This window comes from Camelus bactrianus, chromosome 24 (genome assembly GCF_048773025.1).
Source record: "Camelus bactrianus isolate YW-2024 breed Bactrian camel chromosome 24, ASM4877302v1, whole genome shotgun sequence".
In the NCBI taxonomy this organism is placed as follows: domain Eukaryota; kingdom Metazoa; phylum Chordata; class Mammalia; order Artiodactyla; family Camelidae; genus Camelus; species Camelus bactrianus.
Window position 1 is genome coordinate 3,393,249 of NC_133562.1, and position 20,259 is coordinate 3,413,507.

A 20,259-nucleotide genomic window follows, 5' to 3' on the forward strand; every position below is an offset into this window, starting at 1 on the left:
TTCTCACTTGACTTACTATACATTATTAACCCTTTATCTCTTGCTAAGAATTTAGGCATTTTCATTATGCACCAGTGACACTGAAGCCAGCATCTCTGCACGTCTTGTTGAGCTGAATTTCTACTTTCTCACAACCCATGAACATTCTTATATCATTTTCACCTTGAAACAGGCCACCCCGACCTCCCGTGGGGCCGTAGCCGATTCAGATATTCCCAAGCCTGCTGAATGATGGAGAAGCTCTACTGCAGGGCTCTGCGAGGGCTCTGTGAGACACATTGACTTGTGACATTTTTTTGGCTTGTTCATTAAAGTGGCTTCTGAAATTCTTCTTTCCCTGAAATCTTTCTACTTAATTTTGAACACTGACAAACTGGGCCACTTGGCAAATTTTGACGCCTCCTCTTCACTCCTCAGATGTGCTGACTCTTTGTTTCCCTAAATCGTGAGCCCGAGTTCCCTGTCTGCAGTTCAAAGATAAGGTCTGACTGAGGTCTGGAAGGAGTTTGTCTGAGCCCAGGATATGGGGAGACAGATGAACACTGGTGATTTCTCCTGTTGCCTTTGAGTTCATTCTGCATGGTCTTGGTGCAGCGAGGGAGAGAACTCTGGAGCAGAAATCAGAACTGGGGTCCAGCTCTGGACCAGACTTTTGCTGACATTGGGACCTCAACCCTTGAATTCATTTCCTCATCTCTCATATAGGGTAACTATCTGCCACCTTATAGAACTGAGAATATCACATAAGCTAATCTACATAAATGCTCTTAAGACTCAAAAAATGTATCTGTATGTGTATAATGTGCATGCAAAGTTATTTCAGTGCAGAAACACTTATAATTCTCTTTTAATATTAAATGCTTAATACTTGGTAACTTGTTAAATACTGAATTTAATCATTTGCTAGTTAAATACTTAATACTTAAACATTTTAATTGTTAAGTCTGTATTTTAAATTTGGTACTATGCTGACTGTCTGCTTAGCCAGCTATATTGCATCCTTTTTAAACGGCCCAATTCTATCCTTTTGTTCTGAACATCTATGATTAAAAATAATAATCATTACTAATACATAATGCTATTTTATTCCTTAAGAGCTTAAAGAAAACGTCTAAAAAAGCTGGAATTGATAGGGTTGTAAAACTCATTGACAGCTGAAATAAAATTACCTGCCTATCAAGCAAAAAAGAAAAAAAAAACCTAAGTGACTTAGGTTACCTTGCATATTTAGATGGTGAGAGAGTGAAATCTGCAAAGAGTTATGAATACTTTCAATAGAAAAAAAATTAGAGGAAATTAAAAATTCTTTAAATGGGACCAGATGCAGTTTTTAAAAAGAACAAAGCAGTTGAAATCCTGTGTTAAGACTAAAGTTCTCTCCCAAAATAAGCCCTCCCAAGCTGTAAGGGTATGCTAATAATAATAATTTAATTTAATAATTAAATCCAAGCGACCCTTCTTGCCTTCCTTAGACAAAGTGGGAAACAAATTACAACTCATTTTCAGAAAAATCTTCACAAAATCCTCTGCCAGCAGTGGAGAGGGGAGGCTGGCAGCTAAAAGCTCCGAGTCCTTTCCTGGGAAGGGAGGCTGAGGGCCAGGCCCCGGCCACCCTCAGGGGGACAGGGACGCCGGTCAGTAAGCCCCGAGTCCCATCCTTGGGGACGAGGCCTGCGGCCAGGCCGAGGCCCCACCGGCGCGGGCTGGGAGGTGCAGCGGGTCTAGGCGGCGGCGGCGCGTGGTCCCGGCTCTGGGCCCGGCCGGGCTGCAGGGCCGCAGTGGGGCGGGAAGGGTCAACAGGGCGAATACTTTCTCGGGAATCCACCCGCCCGGGCCAACTTCGGCAGATCTCCTCCCCCTCCTCGCAGCCCACTTTCTCCTCCCGCCCCCGCAAGTCGGAGCCCGCTGCTGCAGCGGGCCAACCCCCAGGCGACCCCCAAGTTGGGGGAAGGCTCGGGCGGTCCCTAGGGCTGAGCTAGGGGACCCCCAGGGGGAGGGACGTCTGTGGGGAGGGGGGGGTCTCCGGGGGGAGGAGCCTCGGCGGGGAGGGGTCTCAAGGGGAGGAGAGGTCTCCGTTGGGGGGTTTCTGAGGGGGAAGGTATCAGCGGGGACGGGTCTCCGAGGGAGGGGGCCCCTGGGGACCAGGGAAGGCGGTCTCCAGAGGGAGGAGCCACGGTGGGGAGGGGTCTCCCGCCGCCGGGCCGGGGGCGGGGCCGGACGCGGTGGAGGTCGGCGGGGGTGTGTCCGAGGGGCCGGCGGGCAGCTGCAGGCTCGCGCTCCGCCGAGTCCCCGCGCGCGGTCGTCGTTTTCTCCCCGGAGTCACCCGAGCGGCGGCGGCGAGATGCGTGGCGGAGGCACTAAGCTGGCGCTCCTGGCCTCGCTGTTTTGGGTCTCCACGCAGGGCCAGCAGAGAGGTGAGCCCAGGTCGCGTCCCGGTTCCCCGGCAGGCGGGGCGGCTGCGGGACAAAGCCCCACGCCTGGCCGCGTCTCAGGTTGGTGCGCGCGTCCGCGTTCACCCCCGACAGGGGATCGGACGCGTGCGTTTCCCCCGCGGTCCCTGGTAAGGTCACCGGGTCGGGAGGGAGAGGGCTGGGGACGTACCGCGTCTTCTGCTTCTCCTTCCTCAGGCTCTAGGTCCCAGTGTCTGGCTTGGCGACCCCGAGCGCCGTTGGAGCGCAGCGCGGGTCCCGGTTCTTGGGGCTGAGGCGGGCGGGCGGGGAATGAATGGTAAAGGCGCCCGCCGAGTCGCGGTCTCTGTCAGGCGGAGGAAAGCGGGTCGTCTGCGGCCGGGAAAGGCCGGTCCCTGGGCCACCCGCGGCGGGTGGGCCAGCGAGGGCCGCGCGAGGAGGAGCGCGCCCTGAGCCAGCTGTCGGGGCGGGGGTGCTGGCTGGAGGGCTGCTTGCGGGGCTGAGTGCAGGCCCTTCTGTGTGCAGACCCCAAGTGGCCGAACTGGCCCTTCCCCGCGCATTGTAGACCGTGGTCACTCCGGGGTGAGGGAGCAGAGGGGACGAAGGGGTGACTTGGCATGCTGGCTGCACCGGCGGGCGCCCTGGCTCACGGGGCAGGGTTGGTGAAGAACAGACCCGAAGAACCCTCAAAGCTTCTGCCAGTGTCAGAGAGAAAGAGAAGCCCCCCCCGCAAACCCCCCACCTTTCTCTTTCTGAGGACAACTCCATGCCCAGATCTGCCCGGAGGTTAAGTCTTCCCGGCTCCGCTTCTCCTTGGCTAGGCGGTCACAGATATTCATTGCAAGTGTCTTAATGCATGCAATACGTGACCACGGGCATGCTCCCACAAATACACGTTTCGTTAAACACCGGGGAAAGTATAGGTCAAAAGTGGGCAGGCGGAATGCGAAATACCCCCGTGGGAAAGATGGGTGTTTGGGCATCGTGCAGACTCTGCAGCTTTGAGACCGTGCTATTCTTTGGAGCATTGACAGTGGAAGCACTGGACCGGAGCTGGCAACACAACTTTGAATGGCTGGGCGTCTGCCCTGCGCGGGGCCGGGGCGGGGATACTGGGAATTTACATAGTTATCCAGGAAAGAAAGGAGCCTGCCTGTGGGAGAGAAGGCTTGGACTCTGAGCTGAACGTGTTCTTCTCGGGTTGCTGACAGTGAAAAGCCTTGGTTCCCACAGGGTGAAGGGAGAGCAGCGGACTCAGCTTTATTGTTATAAGAAATTGAAAGTCCTAGACTGAGGAGATGCCCTGAATGTTTTTGGTGCCCCTCAGGGCTCAGCATTTGGCCTGGGCGGTTATGAATGGTGTTTGGAGAAAGTGGGACGGCGTGAGGCTTTCCTGCTTTAAGATGCAGCGGAAAACCACCCACAGCGGGGGACCTTTGAATCCTTCACACTGCCTTCCAGATCTGCAGTCCCCACCCCACCAACCATCACCCTTCCTAACTAGCATCTTTGAGGGAGTTTCGACTCTTTAAAATATAATTTTGTGCCCCCTGTATATAGTATGAATGACCAGTGAAATGGTACAATTTGGTCACAATATAATAATTAAATAATCTTGACCTGCATCAACAGTGAGTTAGCTACCTGGTGCTTATATTTTGGGGAACAATCATTGTCCTATAGCATTCAAATGTTTTAGGAATTCTTTATCATTTCACAGCCTCTGTGAGTTACTTCACATCTTACAATATGTGAGCCAATGGCTCAATTCCTTTGAGATTTGACCTGCTTAAAGTGAGCTTTCCTAAGTATGAAATGCCAGGTAGTATGTTTCTAACAATAATGTTGTGTAAAGTCCATAGCTGACAATTAGATGACAATTAGAATTATAGTTCCTTAACAGGGCAGCTCATCAACTTTTTTGTTTTAAACCGTTTTGTTTTTCTTAGGTAAAAATAGACAATTCCAAGTACAGAGGAAAAAAAATCTATGACTAGAGGAAACTTGCTTCGTTCTCATAAATGACGTAGCATTCAAATTTAGCATGTTTGTGCTCCACAACAAAGTGGGTGCCTGAATGGCTTTCAAAGGTGTGTTTTTCTTTTCTGTAGCTGTAGTCCCCAAGTAAGGGCCAATAAAAAAAAATACTCGTTTTAGCCGTTGGAAACAAGGCTATGTGTACTAAAAACATCACTGCCCACCTCCTACATATCCCAGACTTTGGCCCATTCCTTTTTTCTCTTCTGCTTTTCCAGACATTAAGTACAAAGCCTGCATCTGTAGTTAATATAGCAGGATGGAGAATTCAGATGCAACAAGGATATGAAATAAACACACGTGCTGTTCCGTAGTGTCTTGTGCCACTCCTGGGATCACACTGCTTGATAGGCCAGTATCATAAGAGGCTTATATGCCCACTTACTTTGGGGTGATCGCGTGAGACACTGTCCCATTTTAGAATGATATTTCATTCATAAACTTCAGTGAATTTTCATTATCCTCTACTGTAAGTTTTTATGGGGAAATGTCAAAATACACCTTTAAGCTTCGGGTGTTTTACTCTTTGGCTTCACCAGCTGTGGGAATTTGAGCATGTTACTTAACCTCTCTGTGCTTTAGTTTCACCATCTGTAAAAGGGAGTAATAATGGTACCTCCCTGGCGAGGCTGTTGATGAAAAGATGAAAGAATGCAAGAAAACTGCTTAGAGCAGTGCCTAATCCAGCGTCAACCCTCAGTAAGCATTATCTAAGCATTATTAGTACTATTCTGCGCAGAACTGTTGGGAGGCTCTCTTCCCAGCTATATTCTCTGGAATTTGGAGTCTGGGTTTGGAAGCAAGGAGTCTTGGGCTCAAATGTCAGACCTGTCACTTGGATGAGCCATGACATTGGTTAAGTTTCTCGGCATCTCTGGATGTCAGTCTTCTGGTTTGTGAAATGGAGAGGATTGATGTGATTCAATAACACAGAGGAGAATATGTGCCCAGGGTTGTGGGTGTCTGCGTCTTGGGCACGCAGTCCAGGATGGTGGTCTAACTGTCACGCCTGCCTTGCAGGCTCGCCATCTGTGACACGCCTCCGCTTTCAGTGCCCAGATTCACTTGGGTGTTAGGACTTGTTGATTCTACCTCCTGAAAACCTGCAGTCCGTCTCCCACTTTTTTGTCCCCACTGCTGACTAGGCTCAGGGATTGTTTGTCTTTCCCATGAAATATTGTGACGATTCTCCCACTGGGCCTCCACCCCCTCCACTGTCCTCAGCCCCTGCCACCACCATGATTCTTCTAGAAACACCACCCTGTGGGTTTGGACTAACGCCCCCCAAACCCCTCACTCCATACCACGCACACACAAAATGACACAGGAGACCATCACACTGGGCTCCACGGGGGAGTCCGGGACCCAGCTGGCCGCTACTTGGTCTAGCCCCCTGCCCCGGGCTTCCTGAGGACAGGGACTGTTTCATTCTTCTCTGGGTGTCCATGGCTCTGCAGTATTCCTGGCGGTTAATAGCCACTCATGTTGGTTGATCCACATTGAAATGAACATCTTTATTTGATGAATCAAGTCGTTTTAAAAAATAGTTTTGAATACGTAATCCATGCGCATAGTACCAAGTTCAAAAGATATCAAAGGGTATATAGAGAAAGGTTAAATCACCTTATTTTGACACAAATACTACATTTAGTTCCTTGAGTATCCTTCCTTAGATGTTTCTTCAAATAAGTCTTAAAAGCAAGCTGCTTCATAAAAACCTACTTCCTCCCTAATAGTATGAAGGAGGCACCAGTTATTTCCTGACAAAACAGGAAGCACCCTTCCCCTCTCCCCTGCCCTCCCTCCACACTACTTCTTCAGTGACCCTGCTGCAGGATGTTAAATGCACCACTTAATGAATCTATACGCTTATAAACTTTTCATCTTCCAACTTGTCGCCTTCAACAGACAGGTATTAGAGCCGTGTTTCCTAGATCTTTGGGAATTTAAAAATTAGATCGTTGATTGATTCCGTGACACTGCACTCCTTCTGAAAGTATTGTTTACCGTAGCATTGATAAGCTATTCCTGAAGCCGTAAATGGTTTTTAAAAATACATTTTAGATGATGTATGGTGTAGAGAGGTTAAGTTTGAGAATAATTCTATTAGCAGTTAAAGACAGTGTGTTATTTATCTTACCAAAAAGTGTGATTTATTATTGGAACGCCTGTGTCAGATGCAGAAAAACTTAACTTTTAAAAATAACATCTGATGGATAAAGTTAAGCCTGCACCTTGAAAACACAAGTTAAGTGGAGATAATCACTAAGAACTCTTGCTTTGAGACCTTAGTCGATGTTGTTAGTGATAGTCCCCTGAAATGTTTAGATGAACAAGTCAAACTCCAGTCTCCTAAGAAGAATGTATGCAATTTATTTACATGCTCGCAAATAATTCTTGTACTGGTTTTATTTCTAAAATGCTAATATGTGCCCATGGACAACTGAGTAGATAAATGCATTTCAAAGTTAATGAGAAGAAGGAAAACTCCCTTATCGGAGTAATTTAGTTAAGGTCGTGAACCTGGGCTCTGTTGGAACCTGTCTGCCAGGGGCTCTGTCAGCATAAACCACCACGCTGTACTGGGCTCACTGCATCGTCATGTCCTTGATATGGAGGGTGACAGTCAGTGCCCAGAGTAACCAGTTCACAGCACAGACTCTTCCCACTCGAGTCTTTGTTTTCTCAATGCCGGATCCAGAGAGCTCTCCTTGGGGTAACTTGTTCCCAGTGATTTGGGGTCTTGCTCAGGGGCAGAAGACAGACAAAGGAGGCAGTGAGATTCCTAATTAGCCTGCTGGCTGAAATTCCTGCCTAGGTAAGCATTTACCTCCGAGGTTAATCCCCAAACGGGGGCATGGAAACACAGAAGACCCTGACTTCAGCCTGTGTGTGCATTGTTTTCCTTTTTTGATTCGACCATTGGAAGTTTAAATCGCGACATTCCTGAGCTTATCTTTGAAGCCTGATCTGCTGGCCCCCAGGCAGTGGGACTGTCTTGTGCAGAGAACCTCCTGTATCGCTGGTGGGAATGTCAGATGGAGACCAGCTAGCATTTATGGAAAGTGCCATCTTTTCCCATTCCCTAAAGTATTTCCTGCAGTTTGTTCCTTCGCCCCACAGTTTCCTGCCAGAACCTCAGGAAATTCTCCACGACAATAAAAAAGATGTTTAAGTTTAACAGATCAGGGGAGGATTTAGCTCAGTGGTAGAGTACGTTCTTAGCATGCCGGGGGTCCTGGGTTCAATCCCCAGTACCGCCATTAAAAGTAAGTAAATAAATAAACCTAATTACCTCTCCCCCCCACCAAAAAATATTAAGTTTAGCAGGTCATTTTTAAAAGAGGACATTTAGAAAGCGAAAAATCTCACACCACGATGCTGACTATTGTATACTTCACATTTAAATGTCTTCCAACCTTTGGGTAATGACAGAGTTTTATTCCTAAAAAGGGCTTTTCTTGTTATCTCTGGCCCAGCACACGAATTCTTTCCTGCTCCAATGGCTCCTTTCCCTTTTCTCCCAGTCCGTGGCATTCTTTTGGTCTCCTTGGTTTCATGTTCCTTTTCTTTCTTTTCTTTTTTTGTCTTCCCCTTCTCCAAATCATCCCTCGGAACTTCTGTTTCATTTTTTAAAAAGGTCCCTGATTTTTTTTTAAATCTTTGTTCCTCTTTATTCCACTGCAGATGATCACCAGCTGTCTAAGTGACTGTCACCGGCCACTTTTCAGAAGCCTCTGATGGCAGCATCCTGTCACTTAATCTGGTCCCACACCACAGTTACTCTGGTGCTGCTTAAGCTCTGTCTTCACGCTGTGCTCCTTGGCTTTACCCGTTTGCCACGGGTCTCCATACTCCCTCCAGACTCACAAAGTCAGATTCTGACTTTGAGCAGCAGGACTTGTTCACATGACTCCCTCACCCGTCTTGCATCCTCATTCCCTACCTAAAGCCTCACCCACCCCAGGACACACTTGTTACTGTGGCCTCTATCAACCATCCTGTTTCTGAACTTCTGTCGTGTTCCATGATCAGTCGAGTCCCCACCCAGCCAGAGCTGCCACCTGGTCCTCTTGTGGTTCCTGTAATCTGGCAGGGTGGCTCATGTGCAGAGTTCACCTGTGGCACCTGACTTACTCTGGTCCACCCTGTCGCTTGGGCTTTCCTGCTGCTTGCTACCATGGCAACCTGTCTATACCTCTGACTAGCCCATCATTTTGTTAGGATTTGTTACCTTGCCTGACTCCCCTTGAGGACAGAGATTTTTGTTCTTATTTCTAGTAACCAGCCCAACATCTGGCATTTTGTGTTGATTCTGTGCATATTGTTGGATGAATGAATGAAAGTCCCAGTGCAGACAAGCGACAGAGGCTCTGAGGGAATCCAGTGGGTAGTAATGAGAGGTCCAGACAGACCGGTGGACAGGATTCAAGTAGTCACTAGTGAGAAGGCAGTGCGATGACGTCCTGGGGAGTGGTGGGCTGGGGTAGACAGGTACGAGCTCAGGAAGGCTGGGGACCCTAGCAGGTCCCCCAGGTAGGGTGCAGACATGGGGGACAAAGAAGAGTCCATCCAGGTAACCAGGTTGGGCAGAGGGTGGACAAGCAGTTTTGGGGACGAGGCCTTAGCTCTCATTCTAAACCAAAACACATGACCGGGGACAACCTAGTGGCAGAAACCTGAAGTTCAGATACTTTCCGTGCCCCCAGACAGGATCCAAATATGGAGAAAGAGGAGTCACGAAACCTGGTAATCAGCAGGGGCTGAAAGCTTGAAGGGATTCTTTGCCTGTTGGTTTTTCTATCTATCAGTTCAGTACAAAGAAAAAAAAAGGATTATGTTCTCATAGTTGAAATGATACTGACTGATAATGGATAAGACTTAAAACCTAGGTTATATTTAACAAAATCTCATTTCTAGATTTGGAGCCACTGACTTCTAGGTATCTCAGGCCAGCAACTTATTAGCTCACATCTTCAACAAGCATTGTTGAAGGATGTCCTGCACACTGGTGACCAGTGGTCCTGAGCCCCCGGAGCTGTAATCAAGCAGGCATGAGAAGTGCCCCAGGAGCCCTACCATGTGTGCCCATCAGTTCAGTTTCTGAGTGCCTCCACCAGCAATGTCGCGCCACGGAGATGCTGTAAAATAGTGTCCCTATAGACAGAAAGAAAGTCTGATGAAACACCGCGTGTCTCCTGCATTTGGTTTCCTTTTGGTTTAAAGACTGTGATGTCAGAATACCCTGCTGGGCCTTGCCTTCAGTCTTGTTGGCATTTGTTAACTATCTCTTGTAGTTACATTTTTATATAAAGCAGAGTTTTTGTTTGAAGGACTCCACCTGCCTGCCTTCGGAGGACTTGGTTTAGGTGGGAGGGCAGCTGTTCCCCTCCAGGCATTTTGGGCTAAGCCGGCCTGGTCTTCTCAGGAATGGAACAAAGGCATACAGAATTTATGTCACAGATGGATTTTTGTTTGATAAAAATCACTTATTACTGAATGAAAGAATGGCCTATTCTCTTTAGAAATATGACCATAACGTCTTGCATGCCTTTAGTAGTTTCCAACTTTGTTGGTCTCATTTTAATTATTATAATGGACTAAGTTAAGATGGACTCTGTTTTCTGTGATCAAATGTTCCCTGAAAATTTGTGCATAAGACAGTTTTCTGCAAATGAAAAAATTTCAAATTCAATATTAAAATAATGCCGAAGTAGTATGGAGGGATCTGCTAGTTTATATTTCTGGACTCTCTTTTCTTCCACTGATCCTTGTGTCTGTCGCTGCGCTAACACCTCACTGCCTGGATTCCTTCAGCGTTGTAATAAGCTTTGAAATAGGCCGTTCCACATCGTTCACGTTTTCTAAATTGCTTTGACCGTTCTAGGTCCTTTGCATTTCCATTAGTATCAGCTTACCAATTTCTACCAAAAAACCAGCCAGGATTTTGATAGGAATTAGATTGAATCTGCAGATCAATTGAGGGGAAGTGCTGTCTAACAATATTGAGTCTCTGTGTTTATGAATAAGAAATATATCTTCATTCATTTAGATACTATTTAATTTCAGCCAGAAATGTTTTATAATTTTCAGTGTATTGCTCTTGAATTTCTTTTGTTAAATTTTTTCTGAGGTATTTTTTTTTAATTGAAATATAGTCAGTTTACAATGTGTCAGTTTCTGGTGTACAGCATTATGTTTCAGTCATACATATACATATATTCGATTCCTTTTCATATTCTTTTTTCATTGTAGGCTACCACAAGATATTGACTATAGTTCTCTGTGCTATACAGAAGAAACTTGTTGTTTATCTGTTTTATATATAGCAGTTAGTATCTGCAAATCTCGAACTCCCAGTTTATTCCTTCCTACCCTTTTTACCCCCTGGTATCCATATGTGTGTTTTCTATGTCTGTGAGTCTGTTTCTGTTTTGTAGATAAGTTCATTAGTGTTTTCTTTTTTCTTTTTATAGATTTCACAAATGAGTGATATCATATGGTATTTTTCTTTCTCTTTCTGGCTTACTTAGAATGACAATCTCCAGGTACATCCAGGTTACTGCAAATGGCATTATTTTAGTCTTTTTTAAGGCTGAGTAGTATTCTATTTTATAAATATACTACAGCTTCTTTTTAAGTATTTTATTCTTTTTTTGGAAAAAAAAAAAAAAAAGCCTGGGATGGAAAGCTGATCTCATTCTTACTTGATGCCCATGGGTCCAGGATGCCCCTGTCAGGTGTTCGGCTGGTCCAGCTGTCTGTAGCCTGCCCCTGCTAGGATGCCACCCTTGGCCAGTCGAGCTGTGGGCTTTTCCTACTTCCACATTTGTTTTCTACTGAGTTACAACTTTGTTGACATCACTGGGAGTGTGTTCCACTCTCCACTCCAAATCCAGTCAGCCGTTGTCCGCCTTTTTTTCCCCCAGGCTCACCTTGCCTTGGCGAGCAAGGGTGAGTGTGGAGCAGACCCAGGCAGAAAGCTGCTCTCTCTTCTACAGTCTGACCTCAAACCCTAGCGGCCTTTCATGAAGAAGAGCTCCCCAACTGGTTGTTTGTTGGTTGATTTTCAGAGTCCCGAAATCATTGTTTTTGAAAATTTTGTTCCGTTGTCATAGCTGTTTCTTTCGGAGGAGGATTTGTCAATCTCTTTACTTGCTGTGGCCAGAAGTGCCCTCTAAAATATTTTCACTTACATCGATATCTTGACTACCATGCAGCTCGCTAATGAGATTCTATTTCTGTTGTTCATCATGCCATTAACAATCTACTAATTTTACTAAAAGCCCATTTCTGATATTTTCCTTGATAATTTGCAAAGGGAGAGAGACAGATAACAGAACACTGTTGTGGGTGCCTCCAGCCTGGACAGGCTTCCTGATTGGAGAACCAGCTGACACCCCTCAGAAGGCACGTCATCACCGATTTTAATCCCAGCCGCATGTGGGTAGTTTAACCTCAGTAACACACACACGTGCACACACACGATACCACACGAAGCCACAGTCTTTACATTGAAGTTTCTTAAAGCTAACTGCAGATATTGTGCTAGTTACCATTTATGTTTAATGGATGCTCATCTTGGGTCAAGCCTGAGTTTAGATCCTCACTTTGCACACTTGTCATCACACTCCAGCGGAGGACGACTCTCTGGGAATTACAACCCTCAGGAGGGAACAATCACCCTGCTCACAGAAGTGCTGGATTGGCAGGTGGGGACCCCAGTCTCAGAGGATGAAAGAAGGGCAGACATCCTTCTGTAAACAGGTTAGGATCCTAAACTTGTCAACTTCCCCAGGGTGGACGCCGGAGGACTGGAGAATCAGGCGGGGTGAAGGGGAGGCCTGTGCCGAGGTGCTGGCCCGAGGGGGAGGGGCAAGGAGGGGAAGCACAGCTTAGAACTAAAACTGAGAAAACACACTGTCCACAGTCCATCGGTAAAGATTTGCACTTTGCTCAAAGTGGGAAACCTGTATGTGAATCCAACTAGGGTGTGCAGTAAGGACAGGCCGTTTGGTTTTTATGGGTTTGTTTTAAAAGAAAATGTATTAAAGAAGCTGTACGTAAATGTGGCATGTTTGAGAGTCACCTCTTTGTGTGGCCCAGGCTAGGTTCTGATTTCTTCATTACTGATGTATGGAAATAGACTAAATTTTCCCTGACTGTATTATCATCATGAAAATACAGGGAAGAATTTAGAAAACGAAAGAAAAATAGTATTAGAAATCTTATTTGAATAAGACGAGGTGGAGGGAGGACCTCAAGGCACCGCTGTGGTGATGCTGCCCCTCCGGCCCTCCTCTCCCGCTGTGCAAAGCCCTCCCCAGGCCTCTGAGGAAAGGCAGCGGGTCGGGATACCAGCACTGCTGGGGCTGAACGGGCTGGAAGGGCTGGTTCTCTGTCAGCACCAGGCAGCGCTAAGAAAATAGCCTCCTTTCAGTGTTAGCGCCATCGAAGCGTTCTACTGCCTCTTTGACAGCATCCTTGTCAGCGTGGGTGAGGCAGCCTGGAGGCAGCATCACGCGGGGGAAACGGGCTGAGGAAGCAACCTGCCAGTTCACTTTAACAGGTTTCCTGGTTGATGCATGGTAACCTCCTTCCTACGTTGTGTCTTTAATTTTGGAGGCCTTGATGCTTTTTCCCTCTTGACAGTGAGTTAATCCATTTGCTTTAACTGAAGCCCTGCGTTCTCTCTAAGAATAGTTGCCAAAGGTCTCCAAGACGTGACTGCAGGATGAGGAGTCTGGAGTTCTGGTTAAATAGTGACAGAAAACTCTGGGGGAGGTGTGATCTTACTAATCAGTCTGATGAACTTTGTGCCGGGGCTCCACTGCTTTGGCGGCTCCCAGAGTGTTAGACCTGGAAAAAACCCAAGAGATCATTTAATTTTTTTTTAAATTCTTATTTTTTATTGACGTGTAGTCAATGTACAATGCTAGTTTCAGGTGTACAGCAAAGTGATTGAGTTATACATATACATCCATATATGTATATATTTTTTCAGTTTCTTTTCCATTACGGCTTATTACGAGAAATTGAATTTTTGACCTCAAAGCAGCTGCCCCAGGGAGATATTTAAGCATGAAGGAGCTCAGCCCCAGCCCAGCCCTGTAGAATCAGAACCTGTACTTGTAACAAGATCTCTAGGTGATTTGATAGAAGCCTGAGAAGCCCTGCTGGAATTCCCACTCTCTCTTTGCCCAGTTGAGTGCTGGCTGACTTTGGAATATCTCGTGCATAGTTAAATTATAATGATCGAATTTGTGGATGCAAACGGTCATCTTCCGTCTTTATCGGTAAGGCATTATTAATTCAGCCCTAGATCACATTAACTTTTCTGGCAGCGCTGTTTCATGTGGTGTGTACCTCTCACAAGGAACTAGAGCATCTTTTCCACCTTCGCCCAGATTATGCTGTGGCTGCAGGTGGCTTGGGGCCGCATGGGAAGGTTCTGCACCTATCCCTATAAAACTTACCCTGGTTTTATTTTGGCCGCTGTTGAGATTCCATTACTTCCACAACCCAGTGATTTCACTTCCCCCACATGTGATGCCTTGTCAAGTCATTATCTACAGGGGAATTAATAATAGTGAACAAGGAAGTGCCAGGTGCATGGGGTGGGAAGCCCAAGTCTCTGTCCTCAACTCAGCATACTTTGTGTTGTTTCATAAGGACAGCAGACTGTTGTGACAGAGGGAAAACTAGGCGTCTGCAGTCTGATGGAGGCCAAAAGAGGAGAGGTTTAAGGAAGAGAAAGGTCATTGTTTACAAAAGCTACCATGAGGTCAAGTCAGCTGAAGCTGCTTGTTGGATTTGGCAACATGGAGGTTGTGAGACCTTGAGAAGGGCATGTTCAGTGACTCAGAGGAGGAGGATGCCAGCTGGAGTTCCGTGAAGGCCAGTGTGAGGCAAGGAACTGGGGACAGTGACCGAAATTCTTATATACATCCTTGATTTACTAACAGCTTTTGAAAAAAGTAGAAAAACTATCACATCCAATGTACGCATCTGTATAAAGAAGCCGCCCAGTCTTAGGAAAAAGACAATGGCACCAGGGACTCAGAAAATACAGTGTTATCCATCCCATTGACAGTGGTACCAAGATAGCTCAACCCTGTGGACTTGTGATCGGAGCACTTGCTCTAGTTGTCAGATACATTTGTCTAGTGTTGGCCTGTGGGGTGGAGGGGATGGCAGCTGCTTGCCTTGTTTGTCAGCTGTCCCTCTAGCTATGATCTGGAATAAAAGGAGCTGCAGTCGGGTGGATCCAGCCCCCTCACGGTCATTGTTCTAGTTAGAGGTGGTGACGCATTGCATGTCTCGAACACTGAATGATTTGATCAGAGGTACGTGGGCTTCTGAGGACAGCTCTCAACTGAAGTTTTCACTGGGCACATCCAGAACCAGTTACAGAAGTTTAAGAGCTAGTGTAGAATGAAAATGCGGGGCCCCTTGTTTAAATTATGAAAAATTTCAGGACGGTTTCAACAGAGCTTTAAACCAAGGGTGACAGCACGGGTCACACACTCATGAAGCGGCCCTGGGCACGGTCCTAAGCAGGACGCCGGAGCTTTCAAGGATAAGCAGTTGACATCTGTATAATAGAGCCCAGAAGTGGCAAGAGAAGGGGGAAGAAGAAACTAAGACCTTGAAGGATTGTAGGAAAGTTGATGGTTTTTGGAAGTGTTCGGCTGGTTAGAAAATGTTGAATTAATTGATGTGTTTAGAGATTTAAACCAATGATACAAACATTGCAAACATGGTAAATGATACAAACAAAATACAATATAACTGTTTTCTCGTTCAACAGGGCTGTCAGTGTTCAACTTAAAGGCTGCGCGTACGTTCTGATTTCCCTTTGAGCTGTGTTCACTCCTCTAAGAGCTTGGAAGGAGGGGCAGTGCGTTTCCAGAGCAACGGGTGTGATATGAGATTTAAAATATTTATGAGTGTTGGGGTGCTTTTGTGCCTTGCCTGTGCGCAATAGTGATTTCGATCAGGTAGAACTTCTTCATTGTTGCCCTTTAATTTAAATTTTGTGGCAACAAAAGAGAAAAACTTCTTCATGATGAATGAATTGTAGCTGTTGTCCCTGCAGCTAAGCGTGCTGTTTAGTGCCATCGGATGTGAGCAATGAGGGGGCTTTGTGGGAGGGGGAGGCTGTCCTGATAAGGTGCTGTTTTCTACAGACAGTGTTGCTTGTTTATCTTACAGTGAAATCCTCTGTCTGTGTCAAGGACACCCGGAGCCCATTGCTATGGAAATGGAACTCTGGCAAAATCCTTCCAAGGCCTTTTGCCGTCTCTGGGTTTTTTAAGATAACCTTCTCTTCATCTTCCCACGTGAGAAAAAAAGTCAAGGGTGTTAAATGCCAAGCCCCCAGGAGCTGGGGTTTGGCTTCTCCCACAGGTTTGTGTGGGGTCTTTCTCTCCTCCCCAACTTTTAAAAATTTTTTTAAAAAATTGAAGTGTAGGTGATTACAATAGTTTCAGGTATAAAGCAAAGGGATTCAGTTATACATAGACATACATATATGTATGTGTATATATATGTATGAAATATGTACATATATTTTAAGTTCTTTTCCATTTCAGCTCACTATAGGAAATTGAATATAGTTCCCTGTGCTATACAATAAGTCCTTGTTGTTTATCTGTTTTATATATAGTAGTGTGTATCTATTAATCCCAAACTCCTAAACTAGCCCTCCCTACCCTCTCCTTCCCCCTGGCAAACACAGTTTGTTTTCTATGTCTGTGGGTCTATTTCTGGTTTGTAAATAAAATGTGTTTTGTTTTTTTTTTTTAGATTCCACATATAAGCAGCATCATATGATATTTGTCTTTCTCTGTCCAGCTTACTTCACTTGATAATCTGTAGGTCCATCCATGTTGCTGCAAATGGCATTATTTCATTCCTTTTTATGGCTGAGTAATATTCCATTATATATTTTATATATATAATGCTGGATTGCTGGATCATATTTTTCTACTGTGCTGAAAAGGGTCTTGGAATCTCTCCTCAAAAAACTAAAAATAGACTTACCATATGATCCAGAAATCCCACTCCTGGGCATGTATCAAGAGAAAACTCTAATTTAAAAAGATACATGCACTCCAATGTTCATAGCAGCACTGTTTACATAAGCCAAGACATGGAAGCAACCTAACTGTCCATCGACAGATGACTGGATAAATAAGTTGTAGTGTATATATACAATGGAATACTACTCAGCCATAAAAAGAAATGAAACAATGCCATTTGCAGCAACACAGATGGACCTAGAGATGATCATACTAAGTGACGTAAGTCAGACAGAGAAAGATAAATACCATATATCACTTATATGTGGAATCTAAAAAAATGACACAAATGAACTTGTTTACAAACCAGAAACAGACTCACAGATGTAGGAGACAAACTTATGGGTACCAAAGGGGAAAGGTTGCAGGGAGGGCTAAATTAAGTAGCAGATACAAACTACTATATATAAAGTAGATAAATAACAAGGTCCTACTATATAACACAGGGAACTATATTCAATAGCTTATAATAAACCTATAGTGAAAAAGAATATATATGTATTACGTATAACTGAACACGTTGCTGTATACTGTAAACTAACACAACATTGTAAATACATTTTCTCAAGTTAGAAACTTAATTCCCTTTTTTTCAGATTTCTCCCTGGATCGAATCAGTTGCTTTGACTACTTTTCCAAACAAAACACCCCCTGACACCAGAAGCCACTTTCCCTTTTCAGTCACGTGAAATATCCGTAATCCTTTATTTCACACTGGGATAAAAAAAAAATGATCTGAATGTATTTTCCCAGATTCTTTCACTTAGAATTGCAAATCATTTTCTTTTCAGACTATCACAGTGACTCTGATTATGGATTAGGCAAATAGAACATTTTATAGAACTCAGAAATGCTTTTTTTCCAAAAAAGAAAAAAAAAAACCCCGTTAGAAAAAACTCACGCTTCTCTGACACACAAAATGGATGAAGGCCACGAGCCCTTGGTCCCAAATCATTTGAGAAATATGAATTAAAAAGTTGTTACAATGGGGGCTAGTCAGCATTTTAGATCTCCTATTTTTAACATAGTGAAAATATTTTTTGTTGGGAAAAAAACCCAGAAACCTTTAAAAATGAATTCTTCAACCACCTGGAAGCCTCTCAGCTGAAAACAGTAGTAACTATAGGTAGTAACATCATCTGTCCTTAGCTTCGTGGCAATTTGTCTGCTAATATTAATAAGGGATCTTCCAGGAGTTTATTAAAATGGTCCTGAAATGCACTTAAGATGGCCAAGTGGACCCAGACTGTGAAGAAAGGGGAAAAAAAAAACACATACTACTGGTAAGTGAGAAGGAATTTATTTCATGCTCGATGGAGTTTGGCATTGTGAAGTCTTTAGCTACTGGTGAAAGATAGGGATGGAAAAATGATTCCATTGTGTGTCCTGAATGGGGGCAAAAGTACGGATCCCAGGAACACTAACTAAAGTGAATAATGTCTCTCAGCAAAAACGTATAGTCGTCTAATACGTAAAGTGCACGGCGGAGTGATGGGTGCCTCCCGCTACAGTCTTCATCCTGACTTTGATTTTTGCTCTTGGGAGCTTCTTGATCCCAATGCCCCTTTTTCACCCTTTGAGTTCCTCCTTCTCCTGAGACTTGCAGCCCACATTAGTTTCCTCTCATTATAGTATTTCAGCCGTCTTTGAAATGATTCAGCAACCTGAGGAGCTTTTAAAAATCGTTTTGAAGCTTGCTGCCTTCAGTACGCATTTCCATCTTGCTTGCATCTTCCAGCAGGTGTTCTCATGTCCAATGAGGAATTATAACTATCCCAAAGCTATCAAGGGAGAGCAAATGTAATAGGTAAGGAATACTTTTTCGTGAACAGCTTTTTGTCCCCCCAAATATGAGCTTATCTAAGAGAAGAAGGATTTTTAGTGAAAGGTAAGGATATATTTTGAAATTAATGAGTTAAAGGTGTTTCTATACAACCATTAATGAAGGAATTTATCTTTCTTTTTATTAAAAATGTCTTTTAAAACAAACCTGTGTTTACCGAGGGGAAAGAAGGAGAGATAAATTGGGAGTTAGGGATTTGCGGATACTAACTACTACATATAAAATAGATAAACAACAGGGTCCTACTGTACAGCACAGGGAACTGTATTCAATACCTGGTAATAGCCTATAAAGAAAAAGAATATGAAAAAGAATATACATATATACACAAAATATACACATTTATATATACATATTTTTGCATATATAATAATGTCTTTAGAATACCAGCAAAATCAGGAAGTACAGAAGTTCTTTAAAACCCATCTAGTGTAAGAACTGCCTGTGCTGATTTCTGCAATTGAGATACTATCGTTATGTTGATGTTCACAAGGTTTGAACTACTTTTTTCTCTGTGACTCAGAGCGGAGGCTCCTGAGTGCAGAGGCAGATCCCCCCCTGCCCCCCCGCCCCCTCGACCCCCCACTTCCCCCATAACTCAAGTCCCTTGCAGGTTGGGGTAGGGGGAGCCCTGGGCAGGAAGTGGGCAGTTCTCTTGATGCCCAGCAACTGGAGGGAGAGAAAAAAGAGACGGTGGGAACATTTTTAAGTTAACTGGTAAAGTATTTGTTGATAGAGAAACGCATTGTTAAATTAGTTCCTGTGACCTCTTTTCTTCTCCTCGCTTGGCTAGTCTGCGAGGAGGCAAGGGGTCAAGTTGATTGTACTGCAAATCTAAATGCATGTACATGGTACAGAGCCAGGAAAACGCCATTTCAGCTATCTGGATATCACACCACGGTTTAAAACCACATCGGGTTTTAAATTATTAGCTCATAAGATACATTAGAACCAGGTTGCTAGAATATTATGGTCATAAAGGAGGGAGGAATTTAATATTTACCCCAGTACCAAACAGAATGAATATCAGGTCCTCCGCCTCGAGAACTGCACATCACTTTAGGAACTAGATCATGACATAAAGTGTAAGTGTCTAACTTCTGGTTGATAAAAAGAGTAATTTGGGGGGTGGCAAACTTAAAGATGCATCGGTTTCTTCATAAAACCTCTTAAATTAAAGCAGAAATCTCTTTAAAAGAATATCATAAAAATGACCAACTTTAGGTTAAAAATGAAGAATGGGTAATATGTTAAACCCAGTACATAATGTATGTCTGTGTCATGCTTTAAAATTAGGAGTAATGCTCTAAGAATACGATGCTCAATAACTGGTTTCTACTCAGAGGCTGAGGGTGTATTGATTTGAATAGAGTCATTCTCCCAGGATAGAACCACTAATAGGTAGCTGGTGTATGTGGAAAGTCTTTGGAAGACTACCTAATAAGTTATTTTTTTTAACAGATGCTTGGTGAGTTTTTTTTAAGTGCAGCAACTCTTACAAAAATAACAACTTTACCTTATAACATAAAGTATTAAAATATATTTAATAGAAGAGATAGAAAAATAGAATTGGATAGATATTTTAATAGAAAAATATAATTAAAGTATGCATAATGAAAATATTAAGTAGTACCTAAAATATAAAAATTAAAGTCATGAATTCCTTCTAGATGACTAAAATTATATTGTGCTTTTTCACCTTTCACTGGAAAAGAAATATTTCAGAAATAATACTGATGCTATATTCTTTACGAAGAAAAGTTTATCTTCTGTGATCTTTGAATCAAGTTCTGGCGAATTGGAGGAGCCGTGCTTGGCTGAGACCCCCTCCTCTGAATACTCTCTCATTTCACAGTGTCGATTCATGCAGAATGCCCCTTTTACATCA

At 44.2% G+C, this 20,259-nt stretch overlaps 1 protein-coding gene across 5 annotated transcripts in view; it reads left to right on the top strand.

The window, feature by feature from the left end:
- The first annotated feature begins 1,695 nt into the window (after nt 1-1,695).
- Nucleotides 1,696-20,259, top strand: part of LAMA1 (laminin subunit alpha 1) — a 125,661-nt gene continuing 107,097 nt past the window's right edge. For 3 of the 5 annotated variants that reach the window (XM_074352452.1, XM_074352454.1, XM_074352455.1), the window contains exon 1: nt 2,050-2,414. In XM_074352452.1, coding sequence (XP_074208553.1) covers nt 2,342-2,414 — 73 coding nt within the window. In that variant the 5' untranslated portion in view covers nt 2,050-2,341. Of the gene's footprint in view, nt 2,415-20,259 lie in introns of all 5 variants that reach the window. The other 2 variants (XM_074352457.1, XM_074352456.1) reach the window with 2 other exon arrangements.